Here is a 24,413-nt window from a genome sequence, read left to right on the forward strand (position 1 = left end):
ATAATACGATATGCATTTTAAAGAATTTGAATAATATTTTGGATAATAATAGAACAATACTGTGTGACCGTATTTACATTCTATAATAACAATAAAAAATAATAAGAAGAAAACATTATTATCATCATTATTATTATTATTATTATTATTATTATTATTATTATTATTATTATTATTATTATTATTATTATTAACCAACACTGAAAACAAATTGGTGTAGAAACATTTTTTTTTTACTCAGACATGGGGCCTGTTGCACAAAAGTAGAATTAAGACATCCGGGATAAATGACTCAGCTGAGCTCAATAAAGCCAAAACATGTGCATCCAGGCTTAATTGGTTGCACAAAGACCAAGCCAGGATGAGCAGACACGGATTCATTAAGCCAGGTGAAAACCAATCCTGGATAGGTACGCGCTCACGGCTCACTCAAATAGACCCCGCCACAGATCACAGATTAACTGATTTACCATGGCAACTAGAGCCGCGTACTTTTCCCCGTCGGAAGCACAAATCCTCATGGAGGCATACGAGGAGGTAAAAGATATAATTAAGAAGAAAGGCAACACCGCCACAGTGATAAAGCAAAGAGAAAAAGCGTGGAAAAGTATTGCAGACCGCCTGAATGCGTAAGTAGTGCACAATTACACACTCACCGCTCTGCTGAAACATCACAATTACAAATCAAATATTTAATTCACATCTCCAAAAACGCAGTTGTACTGTAATTATGAAACGGTTAAATTTTTTATTGAAATGCACTGCATATATGAGTGAAATTGTGTAACGTAACTCCATCACACTGTATAAAGCTATGATATATTATTATTATTAAAGCCTTACATTATTATTTTACATTACTACGCTCAGTACGGTTTAATCTTAGCCGTTGTACTCTGCTTATTATGTTGTCCACCGTTTTTTTTGTGTTTCCCCTGCTTTTATTAATGTAAAGCAGCTTTGACAGAATGAAACAATTGTGAAAAGTGCTATATAAATAAAATTTTCTTGAATACATAGATGAGCTATAATAATAATCACTTTAATTTATATAGCGCCTTTCAAAGGACCCAAGGTCGGTTGCTCACTGCACTGCAAAAATGTCTTTCTTTCTTAGTATTTTTGTCTTGTTTTCAGTCAAAAAAAATATCTAAAAAAAATCTTAAATATTTTCTAGAGCAAAATAACCTAGGAAAATAAGCAAAAAACTCTGCCAGTGAAACAAGAGAACTTTTCTAAAAGTAAGTGTTTATGGAAAAAGTAAACTTATTTCAAGAGAATTTTTCTTATTATATTGATAGATATTTAAATTTTTTTTGCTTGTTTTAAGCACACATTTACTTGAAGTTTATATTTTTGGTCTAAACCTATACTTATTTTGCTAGGTCATTTAGAAAATCAAGAAAATACATCTTTAGTGTTTTTTTTTTTTATATTTTTATTTTTTTTTTTTTTACTGAAAACAATACAAAAATACCAAGTCATTTTTGTCAGTGTGACTCCATTAAATGTTCTTGTGATAAAGAATGTGTGTGTGTGTGTGTGTGCGTGTGATGTAGATTAAACATGAACGGGCCAAAACGGACATGGCAGCAGGTCAAAATCAAATACAAGAACATTCTGCAGAATGGTATGGTCCCTGACTAATATTTAACAAAGCACAAGCATATATTGTACCCAGAAGGTGCCTGCTCACACATTGTCTGTACTGTTTTAGCAGTGAAAAAGAATACCCACAGACAAGGCACGATTGGTGGGTCACCAAAGGCTGACCTTACCCCAGCAGAGGACATGGCCTTGGAGCTAAATAAAGGCAGGCCCGTCTTAGAGGGGATCCCTGGGGGTAAAGAGACGAGCATAGGTTCCTCCCTAGATGCCACCCGCTTCATTCAAGGTATGTCCTTCCATCTCTACATGGAATACAACCACATTCATAGGGAATCAATTTGGACTGTCTGACTTTGGTTTACCTATTGCCTTGCAGTGTCTGGCAGCACTGTGTTCCTGTTAGAGCCACCAGCACAAGCACCAGACGATGCTGATCCAGTGAGTACTCCATCAAAGGCATACTGTAGGCCTGGCATGTCTTGTCTACTAGCTTCAATATGAATCCGATTAAATGTGATAGGGTGAAAGCCCCAGTGCAGCAGCAACAGCACATGATGGAGACGATGATGAGGAGGAGACCATCTCTGTGGATTCCAGAAGGCATGAGGTATCATGTTAAGACCGTGAAAGTACTATTTACTCTACAATGGTGAAGAGTCCTCATCAAAATCAAAAAATGTAATTTCTTTTACAGGACCCAGATGCTATACAGTGGGAAAACCAGCCTGGCAACATAGTGCGTATTAATAAAAGGACACCACATCCTGCCAAATTCCAGCTGCGCTAATTGTATTGTGTTCACAGAGCTCACAAGCTATCAGAAAGTTGTATGGCAACCACCTCCGGTGCCAAATAGAACTGGCAGACATAGACATTCAGTACAAGAAGAAAAAGAGAGAAAATCTTGCACTGGAGTCCGAAATAAAAAAGAGGACAATTAGGAAACTGGACCTTGAAATAAAAAAAAAACTTGAGAGGGAGGTGAGATATGCCTTCAATGTACACTGTATGCTAACTGTAACACAAATGTATTAATCATTATTTTTCTTTCCTCCCCCAGCTCCAAGAAGATGACACAGCTCAAAATAAAAATTAGGTATATTCTCGTAAAGTCAAGTGAGCCATGACATATGAGCTCTTATTGTGAGCACACAGGACGGTGGCATCTTTCTAAGGTATTTTTTTATTTTCACAGCAATCAGTACAACCAAGTCATCGTTATAAGGCACCGGCCTCTTTTGCCCACCCCCCCAGCACCAGGTGTGGCCACTAGCCTATATGAAGGCCCAAAATTGTGTGTTCCTTCCTGCTCTGACAATGGCATGCCCATTATTGCGAGATGTGGTGGATGAAGAAGCACTTGTGCTGAGGAGAGCCTTCAGGCGAGAAAGGGTCTTCAGGGACCGGTTGGACCCACTGGCCTTCCCTGATGACCATCTATATGAAAGATACAGGTTTTCTGCAGATGGCATCAGGTAATCTATGCAGACTACTGGGTCCCAGGATTAAGCACCGCACTGCACGGAGCCATGCACTGAGTGTGGAGCAAATGGTTTGTGTGGCCTTGCGCTCTTTTGCTAGTGGAGCCTTCCTGTACTCAGTGGGGGATGCAGAACAGCTGAACAAGGCCACAATTTGCCGCACAATAAGGAGTGTGTGTCTGGCTATCAAAGCATTAGCAGATGTCTTCATCTCCTTCCCTGGCCACAGAAGACTCTGTGACATGAAAGAGGAGTTCTATAGGATTGCAGGTAAGAGGATCTACAAATTACAGGACAACTGTTAACACATAGTAGGATACTCATTACTTTGTGTGACAGGTTTCCCCAATGTCATTGGTGCAGTGGACTGCACACACATAAGGATAAAAGCCCCCTCAGGTGCCCATGAGGCCGATTTTGTGAATAGGAAATCCTTTCACAGCATTAATGTTCAGGTGAACATAACTTTTTGATATTGTCCATTGACGAACACTCTGCATTGCCAATGATGTGCATTGATTGGTGTAATATTCCTCATCTTATGATTTCAGATGGTCTGCAATGCTGACTGTGTGATCAGCAATGTTGTGGCAAAATGGCCTGGCTCAGTCCATGACTCCAGAATCTTTCGGGCCTCTGAAATCTATCAGTGCCTATCACAAGGTAAGCCACACAACCCCTATTTATAACCATCATGGCTGTGTCAAGAATATCACTGTGTTTATGAGGTAGTAATGATGAGATTTTGTGTTGACAGGTGAATTCTCTGGTGTGTTGCTGGGAGACAGGGGGTATGGCTGCCAGCCTTTTCTCCTGACACCTTTCACAGACCCCCAGGAAGCACAGCAGGCCTACAACCATGCCCATGCCAGGACCAGGGCCAGACTTGAAATGACCTTTGGCCTCCTGAAGGCACGCTTTCACTGCCTTCACAAATTAAGGGTCAACCCTGTTAGGGCATGTGATATTACTGTGGCTTGTGCTGTCCTCCACAATGTGGCCTGCCTGAGGAAGGAGAGGGCCCCCAGAGTGCCACCAGCCATGGACTGGGACAATCCGGCAATCTTCCCTGATGACGACAGTGGTCGGCTGCTGAGGGACCAATATGTGTTGAATTATTTTAGTTAGTATGTGTGCTTTCAATTTAGGTAAAAAATGTCCTGCTGTGGCAGAGGAAATAGGGTTTTTTTTGGGTTGGTTTTTTGACGAATTTGGCCTCTTATGATGTTTGTGCGGTATACTGTGTGTAATACAAGGCTGCAGGGAGGCTACTGCATCCATTCATTTGTCTGTTCAGTTGATGTGTGCAGACATGCAGGGTGTGTTATATACAGACCTTTGAATGTGTATGTATCATTTTGTATAATATGCTTTGATTCTGTGCTTTCCATCTTGTAGAGTCACTGTGACTTCAGTTTCGAAAGGAGCTGATAGTTAACCTGCTTTGTTTTGTCCTTATTCAATAAAGGAACATAATGTTACACATTGTGTTTTTATATTCATATGGAATGTGTATTTGTTTATATGACAGTGTACTAGGGCCCCACTGAGGAAAAAGGATAAAGTCATAAATTTATGAGGCTGGTTCTTTCTGCAGAAAAGCAACATATTCTTTTTACAGTTTTGATAGTTATGACAATGTGATACTTCATATTCTGGCACATCAGCATGTCTTTCTTTATGAAACCATACTGAAGTACAATTTTACGAAATGCCCCACATCTGTCATTTTAACAACTGTCCTCCTTTAAAAACAACTGGTTACAATATTATGACTTGTCTTTTTTTTCTCTCTGTGGCCCTAATATTCTATCATTTTATATATAGTCTATGGGAAACTGTAAATTATCTAATGATAGCAACATCATCTAAAAATCATTATTTATCCAAAATAATTGAAATTAATGATCACAAAAGTTTAAATAATGACAGTGGGTCTAGTTATATGTGATAACAATGTATAGTGAGCAGCGAAATAACTATTGGTTTCCATTTGTGGCGACTGCTGACTGACATTAGGAATGAGATTAAATAGATCCTGGAATTTAGCCTGGTCTGGAGCAGGCTAGCTCCACAGAATAAATCTCCATGGTAATTTATACCATAACATATCCTCCTGCCCCCTATCCAGCTTTAGTGCAACCGGATTAGGGATCAATTGAGCCAGGATCACCAAGATATCCTGGCTTAATCCCTTATCCTACTTTTGTGCAACAGGCCCATGGTTAGCAAATTCAATAATAATAATAATAATAATAATAATAATTACAAAGAAACAGCAAGTAGCTCATTGAAAATATAAAGTGGAAAAACTGAAATAGTATTTTGTTTTAATCATACTCCAATAATCTTTGTTTTATTTACTACTTGGAAAAATAATGTTTACAGTGTATTTGTTCAGAACATGTGTTTTTCTTTCAAATATTCTTGTTTCTCTTAGGTTACATAATATGGATGGATGGATGGATGGATGAATGGATAGAATGAAGAGGATCAAATGAAATGACATATTTGTTCTAAATTTTGCTTTTGTCAGACCAAATTGCAGGTGATTCTGTAGGGCATACTTTGTCAAGAATCAATGAGATAATTATGGCTCAGCACACACTGATGAAGTCAAATAAAAGATGAAGCCAAGCAGATGAGTTTGCAGACTATCTGTTTAGATCTGGCATGAGTCCCGTGCCTTATTATGTAAAAAGAGGTCAAACGGCTGAAGACCGGCCAGATCAAACCACACTGGTCCTCCCATGACATGGGGGCAAGCAGGCTAAAATAGGAGAAGAGGGATACAAAGAGGACTTTGCAGTTATGTTGTCTACAGGGGTGCACTGCCCCATGTATTATGAATGGGATGAGTTCTCAGATAAACACATACATAAGTAAAGTACACCCTCATTACTGGAATGGACAGAATGTTAGAAAGTAGCAAATGAAGGTGAACGGTGGGATTCTGAATGCCCTCCACTGGGGGTGTAATGGTGAAGGAAGGAAGCCAAAGATGGAGGAGATCCAACTGGCCTCAGCAGGAGTTCACAGGCTCAGAGGTTACGTAAAGTCTATCTCTGTAATGAACCAGAAGGATGACTTAAAGGGTGAAAATGCACTGGGTGAAAATACACTGAGATAGCTGCTGTGTGTAATTTTGTTGTTGTTAAACCATCTCCCCCTATTCTAAAGAGGACAGAGACCACTATAAGCAAACCATTAGGAGGTTAAATGACAGAGAAGTAAACACTGGACTGTGACATTTTCAGTATTGCTATGTTTAAGTGATCCAGCAATGCTCGGATTATGAACTCTTTCTGAAGCAAATACTGTAGGTGTATAATTCCTGAAGAAAGTTAGCATTCAGATTTATTGCAATTGCAATTTCAACCATTTGAAGAAATAGTTCACTCAAAAATGTATAATTTGTTCACCCTTAAGTTGTTCCAAAGCAGTATTACTTTCTTTTAAGAAACACAAAAGAAAATCATTTTATGGAAAGTGAGTGAATTCAATGAAATGTCAGAACATTGTAACTTACTCTAAAGGTTCTAAAGCAAGTTTAGAATGTACTTTAAAAAATGTTTTATTGAAGCACATAAAAAAAAAAAAAAAATAATAATAATAATAATAAAATAAGTAAGTAAATAAATAAGTAAATACATACTTACAAATTGGGAATTGCAACTTTTTATCTCAAAATTCTGACTTGTTTCCTACCTCATGGTTCTGTGAATGGTGAGTTGCAAAATATAAACTCAAAATTGTGAGAGAGAAAAAATAAATAAAAAGTGAGATAAAAAAAAACCTCAATTACCTCTCTCTCTCTCTCTCTCTCTCTCTCTCTCTCTCTCTCTCTCTCTATATATATATATATATACAAACATACATAAATATAAATAAAATAATCCTATTGCAGAAACAAGCTTCCATAATTTTCACTCAGATATTGCTAGTAAATGTCCCAAACAGTTACAAAGAAATGGCAAGTAACACACTGAATTAAATGTAAAATGTTTAAATAGACTAGAAAATAATAATATTTTCTTCTAAAATGTATAATAATAATCATTGTTATATTTAATACTTCAATATTTTTCACAGTGTGGTTTAGTGGGAAAACAATGTGATATTTAATTTTACTTAAAAATCACATTCAGTCTCATTTTGACTTTTCCAGCAAGTCATAGAGGTTTGGAACAAATGATTTAAATCTTCATTTTTGGGTGAACTATCCCTTTAAGAACCCTTCAATAAACATAAACTATAACACAAACTTACTTTTGCAATTCTGTTATTTTTTTTTTTTTTTTTTTTTTGCCACAACTGGAACATAAATGATCCACTGCATTTTTTAAAATTTGTTTTGGTGCTATTCTTGACCTTGATTGGTCATCTGTATTTTTACACCGGAAGCCAAATGAGAATGAAACTGTTACAGCAGTTTGTCAAGCTTCAAAATGTACATCTTTGTACATTATTTGTCCCTAAAGGGTACATATTAGTATCTTTTAGAAAGTACTGCAATGGTGACAAGCTGCTGTACCCCTAAATGTATGTATATATATATATATATATATATATATATATATATATATATATATATATATATATATATATATATATATATATATATATATATATAATTTTTTTTTTTTTTTTTTTTTACTGAGTGTATGTTATAAGGAATTCAATATCTTTCAAACATGCTTTTCAACAGATTAACCTAAAAGAAAGGAAAATGTCTTTTCTCTTATGTAAAACACTTTGATTTTGCTGTCCTCCCTCGTATATATTAGATGTACAGTGGTGGCATTCAAAATGCTAGATGTTTAACTGACATGACACATTTCTATCAGAAGTTGTCATTCCGATGGTTTACCTCTTGCTTTCTCTCAGCTGAAAGCCACTGTACAGCTGCTGAGCCCAGCAACACTCACCTGTCACCAGCCTCTCATCCAGTCCTCTTTGGATTCTGATGAATTGTGCATGGTCTATGCCTTGAAAAAAGCTATTAGAGAATTTGAAAGGGAGAGAGTGGGAGAGGGACAGAGAAAGAGTCAGCGCTCAAAAAAAAAAGCTTTCGTGAGCCTTTTAATAACAGTGATATGTAAGATGTCACTGGAGATGGCTTCATTTCTGTAAAGGTTCTCGAGTCACCTCAATGGAGAAGTGCGTTGAAAAGCTCTTTGAGTGTGTGTTTTTGTGTGTGTACGTGCATGTCGCACAGAGAGTGCGAGTGTTTTAGATGCATAGAAAAAACCTTTGTCAGGTAACAAACTGATATGAAATGGAACAGGGACATGTTCATGTGCAGCGCAGTGGTACTGTTCAGGAACATTTTGGACAATGTCAGACAAGATCGATCTATCTATCTATCTATCTATCTATCTATCTATCTATCTATCTATCTATCTATCTATCTATCTATCTATCTATCTATCTATCTATCTATCTATCTATCTATCTATCTATCATTCCACAAGCATACTATATGCACAATGTGTATTATACAGTGTGTATATATATATATATATATATATATATATATATATATATATATATATATATATATATATATACTGTATATAAAGAAATGTTCTCAGAAATCAAAACACTGATCTGAACTACCATATAAATACAAAATCAAAACTTAATTATGATTTCCAAAGAGTCACACAGGATTCATTTAACCAAAAGTGCTGGGGAAAAATGAAAAACAACAGGCCATACTCTGTTTAGTATGAGACTCTATAAATCTTTGAATTTTAAATCTTTTCACATGAAAATTCTGGATTCTGTCAGGACTGAGGAGCACAGCAGAGAATAGAACAACAAGAGCTGGATCTTCTACCGCATAATTCAGAAGTATTGATTAGGCCTTAGCCAAGGAATTCTGGTGAGGTTAGCCAGAGCTCTTTACATGTGTATACAACATCATCCACAGTGATTTAATAGAGATACTCTTTTTCCCAGTTCCGCGTCTGACTACAGTAGAATCAGACAGTTTGTGGAAAACGAATGCTCCTGTGGTTACTTGTACAAGCCACCTTACCTTCAACCACACCAGGCTCAAATCCAGAGGGAGTCGCTCTGCTTTTCTCTTCCTTGACCACAGTTGTAATCTTATTTTACTGAACTCTCTGGACTCCAGTGTCTTGTTAAGGCCACAAGACTGAACAAGTCCATTCATTATATGGCGGCCATGATGAATGGTCCGGGCAGACAGTAAGGGAAAGCCAAGGTGTAAATGTTCAACCTCCCATAAATCACAGCGACGGGGCCAGTCTAGACCTTAACCTAAACACACTTAAGAATGATGACCCGCTCTATGTGTCAGTATCGGAGCCATGCCAAGACAGAGTCAAGGGATAGACCACTGTTTCCCCCTTCATTAAACGCTGCTGTTTTCAGAGGGAGAAAAGTTCATCTACAAGAATCCTCGGAAACAATAGCAGTGGAATAAATGGTGGTGAAAGAGTTTGACTTCTGTTTCAAACTCTTCAAACAAAGGTTCCTTATACTGTACCTGATTCAACAAAGATTCCTCTTATTATCAAGAACCATTTTTCCATGTCTAGAGTTTTTGAGCTGGTGTTTCATCATGGCTGGTCACACAAACTAGTATGGAAACTTATGCTAGACCAAGACAATCTTTTCAACAGGGTTTGGATATCAAATAAGTTATTTTTGTAATTTTTGACAGGAATGAAAACAAGGCTGTGAGGGATAGAAGTACAGTATGTTTAATGGATGTTGTTTAACAACATATCAGTTGTTCAGCTGATGAAACGTCTTACTAGAAGAAAAAAAATAAATAAATAAAACTTTCAGCAGACAGATTTGGAAGTTGTGAGTTGTGAAAATTACATGATCTAGGACCTTTATACAGTGCATACCAGTGTAAAGACTTTAAGCCTAGTCTTCACGGCCTTGTTTACATCTGCGTTAAGTTCAATATGGCATCTTAACTGATTAAGGTCTACTGATCACTGTATTGATTTCTGGTACTTGTTTTGGTTTGGTTCAGTCTGGTTTTCCGACACTGTGTGTCAGACTTTATATTGGATATCACAGTGTGACCCAAAATTTTGTGCAATTGTTGTCAGCATTGTTAATTCATCAGACAAATTAAATTGCAATCAGCACAAATCATGTTTTCCATCTGCATTTTAAAACCCTTATTGAAATTGATGTGGTTTCTGCGGATGAAAGGATGTCTGTTGTCCATAATTTGGCTTCAACTAATGAATAAATTGCTAGTTATCTTGTTCAGAGCCTGTAAAGTGAAATTTGCAGAGAAACAATGGAAACTTTTTCATGTGCATATGAAACCTCTATATACATAAAATGTTAATGCTAAAGTATAAGCATGTTTCTGTGTATGCATGGGAAGATTGTAGGATATTTTTTCTTTAAATATCATGTTAGGGGCTCCATAAGTTTGCTACGTACAATTGCATAGTTCAGTTTGCATTTAGCATCATTTCCTGCTGAATGGGAAACGCAAATGATTCACCAGTTAAAAAACACCATTCTAAAAAGAACTTAGAAATTCATGAGGATTCGTCAAGGGACAAATGATGGTCAAAGAGTGACAAAGAACAGTGTTTTCAACTTCTCATTTCTCCTCTTACTTCTTCCCTTATCTTTTCTAAAAAAAACCTCACTCCTACTCTGTCTTCCACTTGCAACTTTTAAAATCCCATCAGGTTAACTTTATCAAACAGAAATGTGCTTTTGCAATGGCTGACAGATAAGCATCTAGTACCTCCATTCCCTGTCTTGCTCGACTGGATAACCGCTCCAGTCAGGTCATGGAGCTGTTTCTAATGTCACATCTGTATTTTCTAAAAGCTGCAAATGGGTTCCAACATGGACCATGTCTCAACTCAAAATACACAGGAGATTTTTTACCCTGCAAATGAATAATGTAAAAGAGCATCTAATGTGCAAACCTAATGTTACCTGACTTTTTCGTCTATATTTTTTTTGTAAAAATACAAGTTTCATAAGCTCTCTCATACTCCCTGTTCCCATTTCCTGTTCTATTTTTACCATGCTGGTAGACTGTATTGACAGACTGTGTGGTGGCCTCTCTGAAGAGAAGAAAAAATTGTGTTGTCATTTCTCAGATGCATTTTTAATGCTACAAGTTTCAGTCACAGTCCATAGCATTAAAGAAACACTTACCTGGTTGCACACAAACTGCTGGTGCGGTTGCAAAACCATCAGACGTGTAATGAGTTGTGCCTCTATAGTGCCACTTAATAGTCTATATTTATAGTCGATACTCTTTGGCAAGCAAAAAATGTCAGTGTCTTACTTTGAAATGTTTTTACAGTGGTTTGTTTGGACAAAAGGCTTAAAAACTGGGTCTCAGTTTTAGATTTTTTTTTTTTTTATTATTATTATTACATTAGCAAAAAAAAAAAAAAAAAAAACATCATGTGCCATGACCTCAGTATGAGTATGGATTGAAATTATGGAAACTTATTAAATGCATTAAATGCATTCTGTTTCAGCTTGCCGTATTTAACAGTGATAGAAATAATTAGCAATTGTTGGTGTAACTGATGAGATCAGCTTCATATCACTCAGATGCACAATATCCTCACTAAGCATCAAAGCTATAATTATTGTCCTCACAGAAATTTTTTTTAAAAAAAAAAGTGACAAAAAAGTATAGAGCTATAAAGTGTAAAATTTCAATTGTTCAGCCACATCAAATGCTCTCTAAACAGTCCTCATGAGATGACATAAACATATGCAGGTGAAGTATATTTATTACAACCCTTTGATGAACTGATAGTATTTCAAATTGTTTGTGCACTTTATTATCTTATGATATGTACATATACATATATGCATACATACACATATATATGATATATGCATGCACACACACACACACACACACACACACACACACACATTTTAATACATTTAAAAATAAAACTCCTTTATAAGGCTTCACAGCTCTTACTTTTTATCAACGCTGTCAGACATTTATGACAACATTTATCAAATTTGTCAATATCAAAGTCAGCCTTCATTCTGAAGGCCCACTTTCAATATTTCTTGGTACATAAACTTTTATTCTTGCACTTCTGTCTCCAGTTTGGTCGACATATACTCCAGACTCAAGTGAGCTTACGCTGTTACTAATGTAATATTTTCACTAATCAGCAAGAAAAGGGTTTAATTATGTTTCCACATGTGAGATGTGCTGAAACCTTCGCTTGATTTGTGTGAAGTGAAGCAGAATTAAAAACAGCAGAGAGTGAGACACACGGTTACTGTGATCAGATGGTATGTCAAAAATGGAAACCGCATGATGATATAAAGCAAATGGCCAGGATTTTAGCAGTGTTGCCATCCAATTCATGAAGAAACATCAGGTCAACCAACAGCTAGAGAAACCTTCTCTTGAGTATAATACACTATATATATATATAATGTATAACAGTTATATTTGTGATTAGATGATTAAACAAATTCATGTACTAGTGCAAAACAGCCTATTTCAACATTTCATACCATTCAGACATTAAAAGTGTCCTTTACCATTAACAGTCCTGCAATGTGAGGCAAATACAAGGGAAATTGTGTGTTGAGTCCTAAGAAGTGAAATATTTACCATGAACTATTTAACATTCATCTCAACAAATCTACACTATACAATTATCCAAGGTTTTTTAGACAAACACATTTCTCACATGGAACAGCATCTATTCAGTATTACTTGACCATGCAGGATACATGCATTACTTAAAACTTTACCATTAAAACTTTAGATGGGAGACACTATTAAGTCGTCTTTACCATTCACAAAGCTCTCTGTCCTTCAGGACTCATTCAGTCAGTCAATCATGGGTTCTCTGCCACATTCGCCTCTCTGTTTACCAGGTTTTGTCAGGTTTTCGATATATAGACCTTCACTGCCTTCCGTGCCATTTTAAAATGCTATCATATCTGTCAACAAACATTATGAGGAGGTCATAACCTCAATCTCCACAGTGGCCCAGTTACCCAGTTGAAACAGGAAATTGTTACCCACCTCCCCTGTAATTCAATAAGTTACATCAGCATGATGAGAGAGTGTGTGTGTGTGCGCGTGTGTGTGTGTGTGCATGTGTGTGTGTGTGTGTGTGTGTGTGTGTGTGTGTGTGTGTGTGCGTGTGTGCGTGTGTGTGTGTGTGTGTCTCTGTGTGTGTTTGAGGGTGAATGGTAATAAGATATTTAGAACGGTACATGTAATATATCGAAAATTCACAAAGTGTACTTGGTTTCATCTTCCATGAATTTGTAAAGCAGTTGATGCTGTACATGCTGTTGTCATAGTGTTTGGTGGATCAAGTTGTCTTCTGTTTGCGCAAACATCTCTATCCTCTCCTCCTGCACTCTCTATACACACTTTTCTTCGTAGGCGTTTAGAAGCAAGTACCAGGAACACATAACCTTGTTTTGAGCATTTAAGTTTCTATCAGTCATTTTTTGTTGCATCCCAGTCACGAAGATCTTGCTCCATGAGCCCCTAAGACATTAAACATTAAGAGTTATTCCCTCTACTCATAAAAGGGTAATGCAGTGCAATTTTTTTTGTGTGTTTTTCAAACAAAAAACAACAATTAAGATCTGAAATTACATGAATTTGACCTTTCACTGACAAATCTAATGTTCCATGCTCTCCTGTTGTTTACCTTCAGTGTGGTCAGAGGCATCGCAAATGTGCTAAGGTCATATGATATAGGAAGATATTCTTGAGTATTATTCATTAAAGTCAGACTTGTCTGAGCTGTAAATGAAGTATTGTAGTTTGTAGGTCTGTAGAAAAACTGATTGATCGGATAAATAAAACATACTCTGTTCCAAAACCTAGTGATCTTTCAATCTAGCCAGTATTTTTAGACATCACTTGTGCACTCCCATTATAACGGCTGTTCCAAAGAACAGGCATCATGATTATGCTGCCTTCTAAGACATTTTTTTTTTTTTTTATCCAAAATCTATGCAGCATGTCACATACTGTATACTTCGCAAATACGGTAATCCCACAATGCACTGTGAACTCCATACACCGAATATACATTCAATTCTGAAAAAAAAAGTATTCTATTAAAGCAGGGGTTTTCAAACTTTTTTGTCAGCCAAACCCCTTTGACCTAAATTATTTACTTGAAGTACCCCCTTAGTTTTTAAAGAATATGTTTCAAAAACTTATATATATACATATATATATATGTATCAGTTTTAAAGTTGCAGTAATATTTACATAACTATTGCTATTATTACACTCAGCAAATTATAAAAATTCATATTACTGTAATTTATGATGAATAACATTTTTCCACAATATATATATATATATATATATATATATATATATATATATATATATATATATATATATATATATATATATATATTAATAAAGGGTTTCCCAAAAGATTATTTTTTATACAGTTAAGATTTTATATTTATATGACATTTATATAAATCTGTAACATTTCTTTGCAAAAACTTTTTAATTTCATTCTTCTTATTTTTTATTTTATAATTTATTTTATTAATTCACTAATGGTATACACTCGTAGGCATACCATGTATAGGTTGACCACCTGGCAATAGATCTGTTGCAGGACAGTAGATGTTATTTTGCGGGACAATGTGGGACATGTGTGAGATAGATACATTTACTACAGTTATGCTATGTAAATAATGATTTACATCCGTTGTCATATGCGCTCATTTATGTTTCTGAGCGCGCACAAGTAAGCGAGAGAAAGCATGTCCGTTTTGTGTGAGAGTGAAGAGAATCCACCTGTGAATGAAGAGAAATTAATGGAGAATGTCATGTTTTTCTGTGTGCGCTCAACCATTTCCGTCGGTGGTGCTAGATCACTTGATGAGCTCCGCATGTCATTTGTGCAAAAACTACGCCGCAAAAAGGATAAATAAAAAGCTTTTTTAAAAAGGCAAAATAATGTATGCACGTTTTCTTAATATGACAAATAAAAATCAACAGACTGATGAAAATGCGGGGCATTTTCTGAATATGTGACGTGCGGGACAAGGGGTGAAAATGCTGTGCGGTAGGCCTACAACGCAAAGGGGACGGGTGGTCACTCTAACCATGTACCAACTCACGAACCCCCTGCAATTCCCTCACAAACCACCAGGGGTTCGCGAATCCCACTTTGGAAAACCCTGTATTAAAGGATTAGTTCACTTCCAAAATAAAAATTTCCTGATATTTTACTCACCCCCATGTCATCCAAGATGTTCATGTCTTTCTTTCTTCAATCACAAAGAAATAACGGTTTTTAATGAAAACATTCCAGGATTTTTCTGGACTTCAAAGGTCCAAAGTTTCAATGCAGCTTCAAAGGGCTACACAGCACACAGATGAAGAACCACATGTGACCTTTCCAACGTGATTACGTAACGTGTGAAGTCATAGATTTCTCCATTAATTTCTCTTCCCTCACAGGTGGATTCTCTTCACTCTCACACAAAATGGACATGCTTTCTCTCGCTTACTTGTGCGCGCTCAGAAACATAAATGAGCGCATATGCGCAATGAGCGCATGGCAGAGCTAGTGCAAGATGAGCATTTGTGGTTAAAAGTATATATTTATTTATTTATTTATTTATTTATTTATTAGAAAAGAAAACGATAGATCGTTTCGCTAGAAAAGACCCCTATTCCTCAGCTGGGATTGTGCAGAACCTTTTGAAGCTGCACTGAAAGTGCAATTTGGACCTTCAACCCCTTGATCCCCATTGAAGTCCACTATATGGCGAAAAATCCCGGAATGTTTTCCTCAACAAAAAAAAAAAAAGTAATAATAATAATAAAAATAAATAAATAAAATAATTTATTTTATACTGAACAAAGAAAGACATGAACATCTTGGATGACATGGGCGTGAGTAAATCATCAGGCTTTTTTTTTTTTTTTTTTTTTTTTATTAAGGAAGTGAGATTATCCATTTAAACACAATTTTTTGTGTATTTTTTGTCTTGCTAAACATGCTAACACATTCTATTCATGTAAAGTGAATTTTTACCAGGTTAAATGTTGATTATCAGTAACTCAAACTCCTTTATCTAAACCTCTCTAGTTAACCATCGGTTGCACATATCTGCCATGTTTGTAGTTTTAAAAATGCTTTTTATTTGAGTTTGTAGTTTTGAACCGAATCCTTCACCAAAGTACAATGTATTGTGGGCATTATTAGCCATTAGAGTGTGCATGGATCCTCACTTCAAAAATTGATCTGAATTAGTAGACCGATCGGGGACTTTTGGCATATTCTTTTCAACATACTATGCTTTGGGACACACTTATTCCAATCTCAAATACTATTTAGGATGGATAATATGAACATTGATATGCAGGGTTAGTTTTGATGCACTGCATGGGGTGCTAAAGGGTTTAAAATGTTCTTGATATTTATACATATAAGAGGTTACTCTACAATAATAAAAAAAAAAAAAATACTGCAAGTTCTGTCTGTCCATCGATCACGAGAGCGAAACTGCTGTTGGATAACAAACTCAGACAGTGGATATGTGTTATGTCAGTGGATGTAAAGAGATTGCACCTTCAAAAACGTTACATTGCATTCCTGAAGCATTTTTTTAACAACATGCCTCAAAAAATATTAAGTTTTCATTTGTTCTTCACATTTCAAAATGGTTGGACCTTCAAAAAGTATCTGCCCACCTAGACAGCAAGGCAGCATGCTAGGTTTTGAAACAGAGCCATTCAGAAGAGCCGCACTGTCCGAAGAACCTGCACGACAAAGCATCACCATTCAGCTCATACAGTGTGTCCTTGCGCTATGAAGCCTCTAGCCAGCGACCTTGTGTTTGTGAGCATGTGTGCGTATGTGTGCAAGTGTCTATGGAAATGCAGGCACATCAGAGAGCGAGACAGAGAGGAGGAGTGGAGAGAAGAATGAAAAAAGACAGCAGTATCGATTCCCCTCCTGATTTTTAAATAACCTCTGTTTACTGGCCAGTTGGCACTTTCAGTACAATTTATGACAACCTAGCAAAACAAAGTAGAGGGCACCTGTGGAAAGACTCATCATATCTTCCCATATCTCTCTGAGGCAGAAAGGAGCAGTCATGTATACAGGACCTTATAGAGGACAGGAACATACAACTCAATGTCAAAGACACAGATACATTTTATGCTGTGTATTGGCTACAAAAAGAGATGCACTTTGAAACGAAAATTAATTTGGGCACACCATAAAATACATAAAAATTAAAAATACATAGCATTTGAGGCATTTAAAGGTATTCGAGATTACACACTGCTAATGAAAAGCAGCGTCTACTGTTTTTGTGGCGATGCTTAGAGTAAGAAATATGGCTATGAGCTGAGACATAGGGCTTTTCCGTCAAGTGACTTGTTACTGAAGTACACTCATCCTGAGATAAGGGAAGGTGATTGTTTTTTGAAGAAGAAGTCTCTTATGCTCACCAAGGCTGTGTAATTTGAGAATTTGAAAAATAAAACACTTTATTAATGTGAAATATATTTACAATTTAAAACAACAGTTCTCTATTTGAATATATTTTAAAATGTAATTTATTTGTGATGGCAAAGCAGAATTTTCAGCATTATCACTCCAAGCTTCAGTGTCACATGATCCTTCAGAAATCATTCTAATATGCTGATTTAACTCAGGAAACATTGCTTATTGCTACTAATGTTGAAAAAGTTTGTGCTGCTTAATATTGGTGTGGAAACCTCTTTTTTATGTAAAAGTCTTTACCGTAACTTCAGATCAATTGGATGCAACCTTGCTGAATAAAAGTAATAAAATCCTATTGATTCCAACAGTAGTGGGTTTTATGTGTTTTAATATAATATAAATCATTTTTATGTAGATTTCTTCAGAATTCATTTTAGAATTCTCCTATTTCTAAAACCTTACTTTTACCACAGCTAAATATCAACACATCTGGATAAAACAACTTATTTTTCAAAACCCTATGGTGTTAGACAGAGGATTGTGACTGTGGAGGACTGTGGACCTGGTCACATCTCTCCTCTGGCTCGCTCTGCTGACAGCCATCAGAAACAGAGAGGCAGTAGAGAGAGTGGCATTTTAATTTGTAGGCACAGCATGGTCATTTTAGATGACTGGCCCTTTAATTAAGACTCTATTGAGCTCACTGGAGGGTGGCTAATTCCTGCTGGAGGCCCTTTTTCTCTCTGGAAAATCAGATTTGTATTGACAGGGGACAGATTCGTTTGCGTGTACATGTGCACCACAGGTCAGGTGGGCAGGAAGTGAGCATGTGTGTGTTTTGATGGGTCAGTGGGGACAGGTGGAGGTATTCTGCATGCATTCAGGAGAAAAAAAAAAAATATGATATCAGTGTCAAGCAAACACCTGGCTTTCGATGAAAAAAAAAAAAAAAGAGAAAAAAAAAATGCAACGGGGGGCTCAAATGAAGGAGACAGAAGGTAAAAAGAGGCGGTTAAGTTCACATTTCAGTGCCGAACAGATTTATTTTCCATTGCTTAACTTGCCACATTCATAGAGCAACTGATCAATCAGAGAGTGAGTGAGAGAGAAAGAGAGTGACTCATAAAGAGAAAGAAGAGTTCTCTTTTGTGCCGAGAAGCCACTGGATAAGGAGTTAATTATCCGACTGTCCAAACTGCTCTAGTCCCTCTGGCCACTGATGCCTCTTACTGTCCGTTCTTTCACAGAGTAACTCTTTACAATGAGCCAACTTCAAAACGAAAGAATAAAAATAATAATAACCAATTATTTTAAGCAAAGTGCAACAGTGCACAACAGTATTCAAAATGTAAAGGTTCCATAAAGATTATCTGCATCCAAATGTGCCATTTTTCCTACTCTATAGTAGGTAAAAAAAAAAAAAAAAAAAAAACTCTATGATTTTTGATTTCAAAGTGTGCATCTGCACACACATTCACACAATAAAGAACATACTTTTTTTTAATGGTTGTGAAGTTTGTTCCTCATCGAATGTACTCAGAGAGTGTGCAATTTCAGCTATATTGGAAAAGTGTGAACATTTCAATACAAACCTTCCAAGAGCTCCATAGTGGTTAAGCAATTACATTTGCTTCTGTAAAAGCCACAGTAGTTACATTTTTCATGCATCCAAATCCGTTAGTAATCAGACTGATAATCAGACTAATTGGATTGAAAAGCCTTTATGTAAACACCTCAATCGATCCAGTGGATCTGAATAACACTTCAGATGTACTAAATATTTGCAAACCAAAAAGCAGTGCATGAACACACTGCACAAACTACAGCCGACTACAAACTAATACGTGTGGTCTGCGTCTGCATGAGATTAATTAGCGATCTGTATCAGCAGCTATCAATAGTACATTTGTCATTCAAAATGAAAAACCGAAACAAGGATATACGAGATACACTCAAAAAAAAAAAAAAAAAAAAAAAAAAAAAAGTGACTCTTTGGCTGAACATGGACCGTGGTTCCACATGTTTGTACCATGTTATTCAAACATGTATACTTTTAGTTGAGTTTACTGTTTTCCTAAGTTAATCCTACATGAAATATCTGAGTAGAGATAATATGTTTACATTATGTAGAACCACTGTCAGTTCAGCCAAAGTGTTATAAAAATATTAGCAAGTAAGAAATAACTTTTCTTTACACATGTGATGTTAGTTGTTGGCAGTTTAAGGATGGTACTATGTGTGCATCATGCACTAGCATTATTATTGGAGTCACTTTTTTAATTAAAGTATTTTAGACTTTTTTTTTTAAGCAGGTCCTCAATCCAACCACAAGCTCCACACTTCACCACAATGGTAACTCAATAAACCAATAGAAAGTCTTTTAAAATGCCCACATAATAGAGCGTTGGACATGAAAATGTCTCATTATCACATTTTCCTAAAAAATGCATAAAACACTTTATTTCAAAATTTTCTCTCCCCATATCCAGTCCTGTGCAAAGCATGATGGGTAGTATAAAACTTATTTTGATCTACTTGATTGAAACATGTTCTTTCAAAATGAAAACATCTATTTAAGCCAAAAAGCAACCATTTCAAGTCAGTTTAACAAGATGCAGTCATGTTTCAATGACAAACCTGATATACGGTGTTAAAACAAAATGAATAGTTTAAATAATGTGAACAGCATCAAATTTATTTTTTGAGTGTATGCGAAATGTAAATAAAGCAGTGCCTGCTTATCATTTTTAAAGGGGTCATATGATGCGATTTCAAATTTTTCTTTCTCTTTGGAGTGTTACAAGCTCTTGGTGAATAAAGAAGATCTGTGAAGTTGCAAAGACTAAAGTCTCAAATCCAAAGAGATATTCTTTATAAAAGTTAAGACTCGTCCACGCCCCCCTGAAACGTCTCGTTCTAACATGCCCCCACATCTCTACCTCAGTATGTGGGAAGATTTGCATAAAGCCGCCCAGATGTTCACGCAAAGAAAGAAGGCGTACCTTTTATTCGCATTGAAGTATTGTTGTTGCCGCTGCCGGCATGTTGTTTAGACGCTGTGTGTTTCACTGTGAAAGCGAAACTACTTAGTTTGGTCTTCCAAAAGAGGGCGATATCCGCTTCGTCATGCCTGGAGCTGATCCATGCTGGTCGCTGAGGAAATATATCAACTTTGCACTGTGGATCGCCGAATCGGCTTTCACAGTGGACGAAGCGGCGTCCAGCCCAGGGTCGTCACATGTGGTTGCTGCAAGACCAAGGTACGCTCTTTCGTAGAATCCGCCTGCCGCACCATTCTCAAGCCGCCCGCTGCTGCTCACCGCATAAAAACATTTCATTACACCAAATACACAAAATAATGTTCTTTTTAGCAGCATCATATGACCCCTTTCTTCATGTTAAGAGGCTCATGTTGTTATGAAATTAGGGTAAGATCATGTAACATTAGAACAGCCTTCTGGTTGTGCCGCCTTCATGTACTTGCTTGTTTTCATCACTTTTGCTTTAGTTCTCGGGCAGTGACTGGTTCACTAACAGAATACCGATGGCCAACCGTCGGCTTGGTGTGTCGATCCCGGCCTTTATAAAACTATTGATTGAACATCTTTTGAAATGCCTATGAGGAAAATGGGAAACCAACAACTGGAAGCAAGGCCTCTAAAATGTAGGTGATCACTGTGTCTCTCTATTACCACTGATGAGTTGGGTCCCAGAAGTGACATGAGAGTGTCTGTATCGACCTCCTCACAGCTCTGGGCCGGCGTGTAGAGTGGCCTCATACTGAACTGTCCTTGGTTGTATTCCAGGAACTGAGACACAAGACAGTTCAGAGGACACATGCAGACTCATAATACTATAGCGGCTCTTTGAGGTCTTTTGTTAGGAGTTATGAAGTATATTTGCGGCCATGAAAGAGACTGCTGACAGGAAAAGTGCTTGCAAATCTTTTCTATTGATTAGTTCGGACTGCATTACGAAATGGTTTTTTTCAAAGAAACCATGTCGCTTCTAAATTTAGATGTATACAACGTCATTATATAGAACATCAATTGTAATTCACAAATAAAAAGAATCACTTGAATGGAGTACCAATCTCCATGGAAACTAATGTAGAAAAGAGTTGGCAAAAGCTCACCCTGGTGCAGTTAGGACTCATAGCAACATGCAGGCCTTAAACGACTAATTTACAGTAGGGCACATTCACAGTAATGTCGTTTTAAAGAGGAACCGCTGTGCAGCGCTAGAAGCTAATGAGGCGTCATCTGTACACATTTACTCAGAACCCTCCTCCTCAAAATACCCAGGAGCTTTTTCTCCCAGTTCCTGTTTGCTGCAAATTAAACTGAGCTTCATTTGACTGCACCAAATGTTCCTTTTTTTTTTTTTTTTTTTTAGAAAAGCCCATTATTTTAAAGTATTAGTTCATTCAAAAACCCCAAAAAGTTCATTCCTCATGTTGTTGCGAACCTGTATGAACTTGTTGCTCTTCTCCAGAAAACTATGTTATACATCCTTTTTATATTCCTGTACTATGTGTCGCCTGTGATAAAATAATGTTATATTTGGGCAAAATCTATTTTCGAGGAAGAAAGAAAGAATTTGTGACTCACTGTGATTTACATGAATAATCTAAGTCATCAGAAAATGTCATTCAAAAACCTTGATTTGCTTTTTTTCATTCATTGAAGAAGTCGAAAGTGTTTCACATGAGTAGCTTTATCATGGCTGTTGAAGATGATTGGTAAAACCGTCTCAAAGTCCAGAAGCTTCTGAAAATTAATGTGCAAGACACTCAAGTGGTACAGACTTATTTTGATTCACAAATATTCTAAAGCACCTAATGTACCTTTCAAGAATCAAAAAAGCATTGCTCTACAATCTCTATGTGACTGTATTTCAACCTAATTCCATATTAAGGCATCACAGTGCTTGTCAACCTTTGAACACCATAAACTTAAAGTAAAGCTCTATTATACTTGGCAGAATTATTATTATGAAAATGTATTAATATTATAATTATTATTACAGGGATAATTCACTCAAAAATGAAAAATAGGTTTATTTAAGCTCATGTTGTTCCAAACCTTGAGTTGACTTGAGTTAATCTTTGAAATACAAATAAAGATACAGTCAAACCAAAATTTATTCAGACACCTTCAACATTTCACATATTATCCCAGTTCATTCTTTAGAAAATGGTAATCAAATAAGACAAACTCAGAGATAAATTGTGTCAGAACAAATTCATTTTGAGAATGTCAGATAACACTTAGGCAAAACATGGTCAGGTCAAAGTGTCTGAATAAATTTTGGTCCCAAATTTGTATAAATTTTACTGGTAGTCCACTGTATGAAGAATTTTTGTGTATAATATGTCACAGTTTAATTTATTTTGCTATCCTCACTTACATGAACTATAATGTCCTGCACCCTCTAGTAATATATATATATATATATATATATATATAATATATATATATATATATATATATATATATATACAGGTCCTTCTCAAAAAATTAGCATATTGTGATAAAAGTTCATTATTTTCCATAATGTAATGATAAAAATTTAACTTTCATATATTTTAGATTCATTGTACACCAACTGAAATATTTCAGGTCTTTTATTGTTTTAAATACTGATGATTTTGGCATACAGCTCATGAAAACCCAAAATTCCTATCTCAAACAATTAGCATATTTCATCCGACCAATAAAAGTGTTTTTAATACAAAAAAAGTCAACCTTCATATAATTATGTTCAGTTATGCATTCAATACTTGGTCGGGAATCCTTTTGCAGAAATGACTGCTTCAATGCGGCGTGGCATGGAGGCAATCAGCCTGTGGCACTGCTGAGGTGTTATGGAGGCCCAGGATGCTTCGATAGCGGCCTTAAGCTCTTCCAGAGTGTTGGGTCTTGCGTCTCTCAACTTTCTCTTCACAATATCCCACAGATTCTCTATGGGGTTCAGGTCAGGAGAGTTGGCAGGCCAATTGAGCACAGTAATACCATGGTCAGTAAACCATTTACCAGTGGTTTTGGCACTGTGAGCAGGTGCCAGGTCGTGCTGAAAAAGCGAAATCTTCATCTCCATAAAGCTTTTCAGCAGATGGAAGCATGAAGTGCTCCAAAATCTCCTGATAGCTAGCTGCATTGACCCTGCCCTTGATAAAACACAGTGGACCAACACCAGCAGCTGACATGGCACCCCAGACCATCACTGACTGTGGGTACTTGACACTGGACTTCAGGCATCTTGGCATTTCCTTCTCCCCAGTCTTCCTCCAGACTCTGGCACCTTGATTTCCGAATGACATGCAAAATTTGCTTTCATCCGAAAAAAGTACTTTGGACCACTGAGCAACAGTCCAGTGCTGCTTCTCTGTAGCCCAGGTCAGGTGCTTCTGCCGCTGTTTCTGGTTCAAAAGCACACGCCTGTGCACGGTGGCTCTGGATGTTTCTACTCCAGACTCAGTCCACTGCTTCCGCAGGTCCCCCAAGGTCTGGAATCGGTCCTTCTCCACAATCTTCCTCAGGGTCCGGTCACCTCTTCTCGTTGTGCAGCGTTTTTTGCCATACTTTTTCCTTCCCACAGACTTCCCACTGAGGTGCCTTGATACAGCACTCTGGGAACAGTCTATTCGTTCAGAAATTTTCTTTCTATGTCTTACCCTCTCGCTTGAGGGTGTCAATGATGGCCTTCTGGACAGCAGTCAGGTCGGCAGTCTTACCCATGATTGCTGTTTTGAGTAATGAACCAGGCTGGGAGTTTTTAAAAGCCTCAGGAATCTTTTGCAGGTGTTTAGAGTTAATTAGTTGATTCAGATGATTAGGTT

General features: G+C 36.7%; 1 protein-coding gene and 1 pseudogene across 1 annotated transcript; both read left to right on the top strand.

The window, feature by feature from the left end:
• The first annotated feature begins 400 nt into the window (after nt 1–400).
• Nucleotides 401–2,704, top strand: LOC109079920. Its single transcript, XM_042759178.1, has 8 exons — nt 401–629; nt 1,560–1,630; nt 1,718–1,894; nt 1,985–2,046; nt 2,129–2,215; nt 2,303–2,344; nt 2,413–2,589; nt 2,669–2,704. Exons 1-8 carry the CDS (start codon nt 472–474, stop codon nt 2,702–2,704), a joined length of 810 nt encoding a protein of 269 aa, XP_042615112.1. The 5' UTR covers nt 401–471.
• LOC109064548 lies at nt 2,570–4,570 on the top strand (annotated as a pseudogene).
• The last annotated feature ends 19,843 nt before the right edge of the window (nt 4,571–24,413 follow it).

This window comes from Cyprinus carpio, chromosome A6 (genome assembly GCF_018340385.1).
Source record: "Cyprinus carpio isolate SPL01 chromosome A6, ASM1834038v1, whole genome shotgun sequence".
NCBI classification, from domain to species: Eukaryota; Metazoa; Chordata; class Actinopteri; order Cypriniformes; family Cyprinidae; genus Cyprinus; species Cyprinus carpio.